At 38.1% G+C, this 11,464-nt stretch overlaps 1 protein-coding gene across 1 annotated transcript in view; it reads left to right on the plus strand.

Moving 5' to 3' along the window:
• The window catches only part of LOC136587523 (peroxidasin homolog), a 51,624-nt gene extending 41,586 nt beyond the window's left edge, over positions 1-10,038 (plus strand). Inside the window, exons 17-20 of the mRNA XM_066586147.1 lie at positions 5,360-5,568; positions 5,722-5,836; positions 8,561-8,642; positions 9,529-10,038. Of these exons, the coding sequence (XP_066442244.1) occupies positions 5,360-5,568; positions 5,722-5,836; positions 8,561-8,642; positions 9,529-9,609 (487 nt within the window). The 3' untranslated portion in view covers positions 9,610-10,038. The remainder of the gene's footprint in view (positions 1-5,359; positions 5,569-5,721; positions 5,837-8,560; positions 8,643-9,528) is intronic.
• The last annotated feature ends 1,426 nt before the right edge of the window (positions 10,039-11,464 follow it).

An 11,464-nucleotide genomic window follows, 5' to 3' on the forward strand; every position in this document is an offset into this window, starting at 1 on the left:
ATACTTTCCCCTATGTACAAGAATATAACTTCTATAATACTGCCTCCTATGTATAAAAGTATAACTACTATAGTACTGTCTCCTATGTACAAGAATATAACTCCTATAATACTTTCCCCTATGTACAAGAATATAACTACTATTATACTGCCCCCTATGTACAAGAATATAACTACTATAATACTATCACCTATGTACAAGAATATAACTACTATGATACTGCCTCCTATGTACAAGAATATAACTCCTATAATACTTTCCCCTATGTACAAGAATATAACTACTATAATACTGGTCCTATGTACAAGAATATAACTACTATAATACTGCCCCCTATGTACAAGAATATAACTTCTATAATACTGCCTCCTATGTATAAAAACATAACTACTATAGTACTGTCTCCTATGTACAAGAATATAACTACTATAATACTGCTCCCAATGAACAAGAATATAACTACTATAATACTGCTCCCTATGAACAAGAATATAACTACTATAATACTGCTCCCTATGAACAAGAATATAACTACTATAATACTTCTCCTATGTACAAGAATATAACTACTATAATACTGCCCCTATGTACAAGAATATAACTACTATAATACTGCCCCCTATGTACAAGAATAGAACTACTATAATACTGCTCCTATGTACAAGAATATAACTACTATAATACTGCCTCCTATGTACAAGAATATAACTACTATAATACTGCCTCCTATGTACAAGAATATAACTACTATAATACTGCCTCCTATGTACAATAATATAACTCCTATAATACTTTCCCCTATGTACAAGGATATAACTTCTATAATACTGCCTCCTATGTATAAAAATATAACTACTATAGCCCTGTATCCTATATACAAGAATATAACTACTATAATACTACCTCCTATGTACAAGAATATAACTACTATAATACTGCTCCCTATGAACAAGAATATAACTACTATAATACTGCTCCCTATGAACAAGAATATAACTACTATAATACTGCCCCCTATGTACAAGAATATAACTACTATAATACTGCTCCTATGTACAAGAATATAACTACTATAATACTGCTCCTATGTACAAGAATATAACTACCATAATACTGCACCCTATGTACAAGAATATAACTACTATAATACTGCCCCGTATGTACAAGAATATAACTACTATAATACTGCACCCTATGTACAAGAATATAACTCCTATAATACTGCCTCCTATGTACAAGAATATAACTCCTATAATACTTTCCCCTATGTACAAGGATATAACTTATATAATACTGCCTCCTATGTATAAAAATATAACTACTATAGTACTGTCTCCTATGTACAAGAATATAACTACTATAATACTGCCTCCTATGTACAAGAATATAACTACTATAATACTGCTCCCTATTAACAAGAATATAACTATTATAATACTGCCCCCTATGTACAAGAATATAACTACTATAATACTGCCCCTATGTACAAGAATATAAATACTATAATACTGCCTCCTATGTACAAGAATATAATTACTATAATACTGCTCCTATGTACGAGAATATAACTACTATAATACTGCCCCCTATGTACAAGAATATACCTACTATAATACTACCCCCTATGTACAAGAATATAACTCCTATAATACTACCAATATGTACAAGAATATAACTACTATAATACTGCACCCTATGTACAAGAATATAACTACTATAATACTGCCTCCCATGTACAAGAATATAACTACTATAATACTGCCCTCTATGTACAAGAATATAACTACTATAATACTGCCTCCTATGTACAAGAATATAACTACTATAACACTGCCCCCTATATACAAGAATATAACTACTATAACACTGCCCCCTATATACAAGAATATGACTACTATAATACTGCCGCCTATATACAAGAATATAACTACTATAATACTGCCCCCGATGTACAAGAATATGACTACTATAATACTGCCCCCTATGTACAAGAATATAACTACTATAATACTGCCTCCTATGTACAAGAATATAACTACTATAATACAGCCTCCTATGTACAAGAATATAACTACTATAATACTGCCCGCTATGTACAAGAATATAACTAGTATAATACTTTCCCCTATGTACAAGAATATAACTTCTATAATACTGCCTCCTATGTATAAAAGTATAACTACTATAGTACTGTCTCCTATGTACAAGAATATAACTCCTATAATACTTTCCCCTATGTACAAGAATATAACTACTATTATACTGCCCCCTATGTACAAGAATATAACTACTATAATACTATCACCTATGTACAAGAATATAACTACTATGATACTGCCTCCTATGTACAAGAATATAACTCCTATAATACTTTCCCCTATGTACAAGAATATAACTACTATAATACTGGTCCTATGTACAAGAATATAACTACTATAATACTGCCCCCTATGTACAAGAATATAACTTCTATAATACTGCCTCCTATGTATAAAAATATAACTACTATAGTACTGTCTCCTATGTACAAGAATATAACTACTATAATACTGCTCCCAATGAACAAGAATATAACTACTATAATACTGCTCCCTATGAACAAGAATATAACTACTATAATACTGCTCCCTATGAACAAGAATATAACTACTATAATACTTCTCCTATGTACAAGAATATAACTACTATAATACTGCCCCTATGTACAAGAATATAACTACTATAATACTGCCCCCTATGTACAAGAATAGAACTACTATAATACTGCTCCTATGTACAAGAATATAACTACTATAATACTGCCTCCTATGTACAAGAATATAACTACTATAATACTGCCTCCTATGTACAATAATATAACTCCTATAATACTTTCCCCTATGTACAAGGATATAACTTCTATAATACTGCCTCCTATGTATAAAAATATAACTACTATAGTACTGTATCCTATATACAAGAATATAACTACTATAATACTGCCTCCTATGTACAAGAATATAACTACTATAATACTGCTCCCTATGAACAAGAATATAACTACTATAATACTGCTCCCTATGAACAAGAATATAACTACTATAATACTGCCCCCTATGTACAAGAATATAACTACTATAATACTGCTCCTATGTACAAGAATATAACTACTATAATACTGCTCCTATGTACAAGAATATAACTACCATAATACTGCACCCTATGTACAAGAATATAACTACTATAATACTGCCCCGTATGTACAAGAATATAACTACTATAATACTGCACCCTATGTACAAGAATATAACTCCTATAATACTGCCTCCTATGTACAAGAATATAACTCCTATAATACTTTCCCCTATGTACAAGGATATAACTTATATAATACTGCCTCCTATGTATAAAAATATAACTACTATAGTACTGTCTCCTATGTACAAGAATATAACTACTATAATACTGCCTCCTATGTACAAGAATATAACTACTATAATACTGCTCCCTATTAACAAGAATATAACTATTATAATACTGCCCCCTATGTACAAGAATATAACTACTATAATACTGCCCCTATGTACAAGAATATAAATACTATAATACTGCCTCCTATGTACAAGAATATAATTACTATAATACTGCTCCTATGTACGAGCATATAACTACTATAATACTGCCCCCTATGTACAAGAATATACCTACTATAATACTACCCCCTATGTACAAGAATATAACTCCTATAATACTACCAATATGTACAAGAATATAACTACTATAATACTGCACCCTATGTACAAGAATATAACTACTATAATACTGCCCCCCATGTACAAGAATATAACTACTATAATACTGCCCCCTATGTACAAGAATATAACTACCATAATACTGCCTCCTATGTACAAGAATATAACTACTATAACACTGCCCCCTATATACAAGAATATAACTACTATAACACTGCCCCCTATATACAAGAATATGACTACTATAATACTGCCGCCTATATACAAGAATATAACTACTTTAATAGTGCCTGCTGTGTACAAAAATATAACTACCATAATACTGCTCCATATGTACTAGAAGATAACTACTGTAATACTGCCCCCTATGTACAAGAATATAACTACCATAATACTGCTCCATATGTACTAGAAGATAACTACTATAATACTGCCGCCTATATACAAGAATATAACTACTATAATAGTGCCTGCTGTGTACAAAAATATAACTACCATAATACTGCTCCATATGTACTAGAAGATAACTACTATAATACTGCCTCCTATGTAGAAGAATATAACTACTATAATACTGCCTCCTATGTACAAGAATATAACTACTATAATACTGCCCCCTATGTACAAGAATATAACTACTATAATACTGCCCCCTATATACAAGAATATAACTACTATAATACTGCACCCTATGTACAAGAATATAACTACTATAATACTGCTCCTATGTACAAGAATATAACTACTATAATACTGCACCCTATGTACAAGAATATAACTACTATAATACTGCTCTGTTTGTACAAGAATATAACTACTATAATACTACCTCCTATGTAGAAGAATATAACTACTATAATACTGCCCCCTATATACAAGAATATAACTACTATAATACTGCTCCCTATATACAAGAATATAACTACTATAATACTGCTCCCTATATACAAGAATATAACTACTATAATACTGCTCCCTATATACAAGAATATAACTACTATAATACTGCCTCCTATGTACAAGAATATAACTACTATAATACTGCTCCCTATGTACAAGAATATAACTACTATAATACTGCCCCCTATATACAAGAATATAACTACTATAATACCACCCCCTATGTACAAGAATATAACTACTATAATACTGCTCCCTATGTACAAGAATATAACTACTATAATACTGTCCCCTATGTACAAGAATATATCTACTATAATACTGCCTCCTATGTACAAGAATATAACTACTATAATACTGCCCCCTATGTACAAGAATATAACTACTATAATACTGCCCCCTATGTACAAGAATATAACTACTATAATACTGCTCCCTATGTACAAGAATATAACTACTATAATACTGCCACCTATGTACAAGAATATAACTACTATAATACTGCCCCCTATGTACAAGAATATAACTACTATAATACTGCCTCCTATGTACAAGAATATAACTACTATAATACTGCCCCCTATGTGCAAGAATATAACTACTATAATACTGCCCCCTATGTACAGGAAAAGAACAACTGTCATATATTGTTGAGGTTTTGTGACTTGATGCCCTTAATTGTTTTGGCATCCTGTTTGGATTTCATCCCCTATATGTGCTTCCTGCAGATTCTGGTATAATAACCCGGGTGTCTTCACTCCAGCTCAACTCGCCCAGATAAAGCAGACATCGCTGGCTCGAATCCTCTGTGATAATGGGGACAACATTCGACACGTGCAGAGAGATGTTTTCCTTGTAGCCCCCTTCCCACATGGCATGCAGAGATGTGAGGACATCCCAGGGGTAGATCTACATTTCTGGCAGGAGTGCTGTGATGGTGAGCGGGATGAGGTTGGATTTGCATGGCTCAGAGATAGGCAACCTGGCATTGTAACTGTGGCAATAAATGAGCAATGAATGTATCACATGACAGATTATTCTGGTACTTTCTAGTAACTGCTAGTCCTCTTCTCGTCCTACATGAACGCAGGATGTGGGAGCAGAGGTCAGCCTGATGCTCTTTCTCTAAGATTTCGAAGCCGAAGGGACCCGCAGTTCAGTTACTCTGAAGATAAACCCGAAAAATCCAGTGTGGAGGACTCCAGGTCAGTTATGGTTCACTATTTTGGTTATACATCCCTGGTTCCTGTAGGGGCGCTATAGTTTGGGGCCTTGCAAGGGCACCTTCAGTGCTAGCTTCAGGTTTACTCAGGCAACAGAGTCTCAATGGGCCCCTTTTGAGGATTGTCACAACATACTATGAAATACCATTTATGTGGTTATCACTGACATAATGCTTCATATGTAGAAGCTTTATTGGCAACACATTGTTTCCTAGAAAGGTTTTTAGCATATAAACTACACCTCCCAGTATGACCTGAGCAATGGTAAGGATAAGCCGAGAGGTGGTGTACAGCAAACTAGAATGCCGCAGACCTTACATGTGAAGGAATGTGAGACAGAATATACAATGATACAAAGTGACTCACAGGTGACGTTCTCTGACTGAATTCATTCCTTTTCTTCTCCATCTGATCCAGACCTCCATGATTTTTTCCAGCTAATTCTTGCCTCTGCAGAGCTTTCTGCCCAGACATCTTTGGCTTCTCTGAAAATAAAACTGTCAGCTGAAAATAAAGCTGCTCACCGTGCACCCTAACATAAAAAATAATTTACACTATGCCCCCAGAAATTAAGTATAATACACACTGTGCCCCCATATAAAGTATATTACACTGTGCCCCCCGGAATAACTAATAATCTACACTGTGCTCCCGGAAATGAATAATAGTTTACACCGTGTCCCTGAAATTAAAATATAAATTGAAGAATGTAATTAAGTTATTCTATAGTATTTATTGTATTTAATTATGATTACTTTAACTTATAATTATGGGTTAAACTTTTAGGGTATCTTTACACGGGACTGCCGTCTGACCATTACTGCTGTGCTTACACAGGAGTGATAGTCGTTCAAGTAAATGGAGGCAGTGCTGCTGGGAATCGTTCTGGCCCGCCTGCCTCCATTCATGGTAAACAGGAGTTACCCCATCATTGAGCGGCTCCTGTTTACAGGCTGATAGTTGCTTGGTTTTCAGTTCTGCTCTTTGCTCAGTTCCCTGTCGGTGGCTACATATACATGTGCCGATTCACCTGAATTTGCTGTCTCCAGTGAGAATCTGGGCAATTATCACCCCATGTAAACGTACCTTTGGGGTGTATGTACACATTACAGATCTCCAGTGTATACAGGGATTTCTGGTGATTGACAGGTGGCAGTTGGCCTTGCTAATGGACACAATGACAAGTTCCGGTTGCCAGCTGGTAATCTGCAAATCTGCAGAGATCCGCATGTGTTTACAGAATAGACCAGCAGCAGGGGCGTAACTATAGAGGGTGCAGGGGATGCGGTTGCACCCGGGCCCAGGAGCCTTAGGGGGCCCATAAGGCCTCTCTTCTCCATATAGGGAGCCCAGTACTATGAATAAAGCATCACAGTTGGGGGCCCCGTTACAGGTTTTGCATTGGGGCCCAGAAGCTTTAAGTTATGTCTCTGTGCAGCATGGTTTAGGTATGGGTACAGGTACAGCTACAGATTGAGGGGGGGCCCCAGCTCACCTTTTGCATCAGGGCCTCTGAGCCTTTACTTACGCCCCTGACCTGCAGTATGTGCGGGCACCCATACAAAGCTCAGAAACATCAGGATTTTCAATCAGCGTAAACTGCATGGTCCTACAGCATATATGTACACTGCATAGATATATTGTGTGTGTAAGAGATATATAAATATATATATATACTAATTTATGTACAGTGTACACAGTAGGTATGTGATATATGGTTAGAACAGCCGGTGGGGGACAGTTCATCGATACGACCATCCAGCTTCTCACATTCCAATAATGCGCCCCTCTCAGATTCTAGTGTCCAACAAACTCTACACAAGCGGAAGAAGAGGTCACTGCACACAAAGAGCCTCTTATAGGCCAAGGAGGGAACCAGTGTTAGGGCCTCCGGTGACAAGACCGTCCATCTAATCACTACAACTCTCATCATGTATATATCTGCCTGAGATGGAGCTGCATGCCAGGTTCCACAGCAACACAACAACTTCTTCTGGGGGCGCGATTGTTAAATATTTAACAGTCATTGTCAAAAACAATCCAGGGCTTGAAATGCTCCCATTGTGACAGCCGCATGTGCTGTGCAAACCACCACACTTCTCACTGGATGGACATACTTGTATAATATTTTATCATATTTATAATAGAATATTAGACAAAATATATCCAGCCACTCGGGAAATGGGCAGCACTGGAGAGCGGACCGTCTTAGTGGCACTAGCCCCATCACCCCTTCTGCTGCACAGCACGGTACTCAGTAGCGCCGCACCTGAGACAGGTACGTGATCCTGAACACTGCACAGACCAATGGAGGACACAATGGTAGGTCCAAAGGAAGAGGGTCTCTGATAGTGGCACAGGAGGTGAGGGCACATGGAGAGGCCTACGGAGGCATGCAGGCGGCATTATAACATTATTGCACTGCCTGCATCTGATAGGCAGTTAAGTGGACCCCTGCAGGAGCACTCAGCCCCGGGACCCGCCTGGGTTAGCCAGGTGCTGACGCTGACCCTGGGCCCCCTGGTTGGGTATTGTCTCTATATCTAATATAGTATCCTGATAGCATTTTGTGCGTTGGACTCTGGTTTGGTCTATGGCCAGACTCGTTGAATTTTGGGATGAGATGGCAGCAACCAGAACCCGATGACATCATGGGAAAGAGAATTACTATCATTATGCCAATTCCATTCTTCACCTTCATTACAGACGGCAGGATCTTCCTGATGACGACTCCGCAGAAGATCGTGTGCCCAGATTGGAGAGCGCCGTCTCCAGACTGCAGAACAAGGTGATGAGAGACATCATAAGACGATAATCGTGCTGCGAAACTGCTGGCGTACATGGACTGTGACCTTTAAAGGGAATGTATCTCCCATGTGTGTCTTCACTAATGAATACCAGATGGTGGAACATTTTCCATTTTATTTATTCTAATTTGTTTTTATTTTCTGATTGTAGATTATTTTTTTTTATTCTATTGTTTGTACATGACTACGGGGCGGCTCTCCTTACCAGCTTTTAGATATTTCCATTACATAACCTCATTGACTATGGAGACAATGTACAGAAGGGAACTCATTGACTTCTATGGGAATTTTGTGGGCATGCTCTGTGCAGGGAGGGGAGGAGGTGAGATGACTTTTACTATAGACATTTCTGAGAGTGTTGTGGGCATTCTCTGTGACCTATGCAGAGAAGGATATGAGGTGAGCTGTGACCATTGCTTGTATATTTCTACGGGGGGGGGGGGGGGGGGGTGTTGTTGCTATGTTCTGTGACTGTACAGGGAGGGGGAGGAGGTGAGCTTTGACCATCACCTATTGTGAATCTGTGTAATCTACCTATAGTTACCACCTCTTGTCACACTTCTGCCTGTGATGATAACGGGATGATTACTTATAAGTTTTTTTTCCTACAGAACAGGAAGTGACAGACCATTATTAGGCTTAGTGGTTGGTGTGAGAACTGCAGGATTTTCAGATTTTTTTTCAAAAATAGATTGTGACATCAAAACTAAAAAAAAAAAACACCAATAAGTCTTAAACAGATTTAATATAAAAACTTGATTTATACAAGCCGTCGTTTCCTAATGACACATCCCCTTTAGACTTTTAGGGGCGGCCTTCCTAAATCTCCTTTTAGCAGGGAACTCAGATTTGTATGTTCTGTTTCAGGTGAAGGAGCTTGAAGCTCAGGTGAGACACCTCCAAAGGACGTTGCCAGACCGAGAACCGAAGAACCCAAGTCCACTGTGATGTTACATTGTAGCTACAACAGTTGGAGGACTCTGAAGTTATACTGATGAAACATAACGATGACTGCAAGATGGTGCTACAGACCGCGAGATATGGCGTATTCTGCTGTGTATCCAGAAGAGAACATGCTCTGCCTGACTTCTCAAGGACGCAGTCCTCAGCTCAGATCCACGGCAGGAAGGGCTCATTCACACGCCTTCTATGCTTGTAATTTTTTCGTATTTTTGCTGAATCCCTATTGATTTCCATTGAGATATTCAGACCTGTGTTTTTCCGTGGCGAATGGAAATGCATCATGTCCAATTTTGGTCTTTATTGCGGACCGAAATAACCCATTGAAATCAATAGGACTGCAAAAATACGCTGAGAATACGCATGATGCATCTGTATCTACACTTTAAAACAATAGGACCTTATTGCATTTTTTTGGGAGGGGGGGGCGGGGAGAGTTTGATAACCCCCTTTATTTCTCCTCTTGCAACGCCATCTTGGTGTATTCTGCAGGTTACCCCTTAAAAGTGCTTCAGTCTTCTCCTCACTGCAGGGGTTGCAGTAACCCCGCAGTGAGGAGGACAGGGGGACACATGAACCCTGATCTTGAGATTGGCGTGGGTCTCAACATGAGACCCCCACCAATCAGCAAGTTATCTCCAATCCTGTGGATATCCTTATTGTTTACCGGGCACAGCTCTGTACATTTTGTAGTGGTGATAGCTGGTATTGCAGTTCTGTCTTATTCACTTGAATGGGACAGAGTTGCAAAGAGCTATGGTAACAACTACAGGCACTACAAAACCTATGGAAATGTGTCTGGTTAACAATGAATGGAATGTGGTGCTCATCAGAGAGCTGTGGCCTCTACAATCGGACGATCTGTAAGGGTGCCAGAAGTTGGACCCCAACTGATATAATTATGACCTGTTCTAAGGATAGGTCTTTAACATTCTTATTCAGTAAAACCCATTTAAAGGGGGTTTCCAGTGCTAAACGTTTGATGACCTACTGTAAACTCAGGATGGGTCATCAATAGTTGATCAGGTGGGGTGCCCTAATTGGGATCCCCATTGATCAGCTGAGTTGATTGGTGGGGATCCGAGCAGCGGACTGCCAACGATCAACTATGGAAGAACTAACCTGAGAATAGGTCATCAATAGTTTAGTGCTGGGAAACCCCTTCCTGTATGGTTGACCACCAACTTGAGGACATGCAGCTAACTAGACACAAGTGGTCACAGAAAGTTCTATTTACTGTACAAGAGACTGCCTCTCCATGCCACACAGACCTGCATGATATCCCACCCCAACTAACTCAGAGCTCCCTACTAGGTTGATGAATATATGTTTTCTAAGTCAGATCGTACATCAATATGTGTGCATTACTAAGGCTCGAAATGTGAATAGATGTGCTCCCTCTTACTGGGGCGCATAACAACGGACAAGGAGATTTCCGAATATGTATCATATAGTAACCCTCAGGATGTCGTTGATATAGCTGTAAGGTTTTTATTTTGAACGCTCCCTGTGTGACATATCAGTAGGTATTACAATGTAACAACACTTGACATATTGGATAGAATTGTATAAAGTTTACATCTACTAACGGATTCCTATAGAAAGAAATAAAACTGTGACTTCTGTGTCTTTGTGTTGATTGACAATTGATTACAGAGATTTTCTTTCAACTGAAACCACAATTCTAAGTATATACCCTGTTTCCCTGAAAATAAGGCATACCCTGAAAATAAGACATAGCATGATTTTCCAGACTTTTTGAGGATGCAAAATGATTTTTCAGGCTTTTTGAGGATGCTTGAAATATAAGCCCTACTCCAAAATTAAGCCCTGCTAACAGTTA

The sequence above is a fragment of the Eleutherodactylus coqui genome, chromosome 13 (genome assembly GCF_035609145.1).
Source record: "Eleutherodactylus coqui strain aEleCoq1 chromosome 13, aEleCoq1.hap1, whole genome shotgun sequence".
In the NCBI taxonomy this organism is placed as follows: Eukaryota; Metazoa; Chordata; class Amphibia; order Anura; family Eleutherodactylidae; genus Eleutherodactylus; species Eleutherodactylus coqui.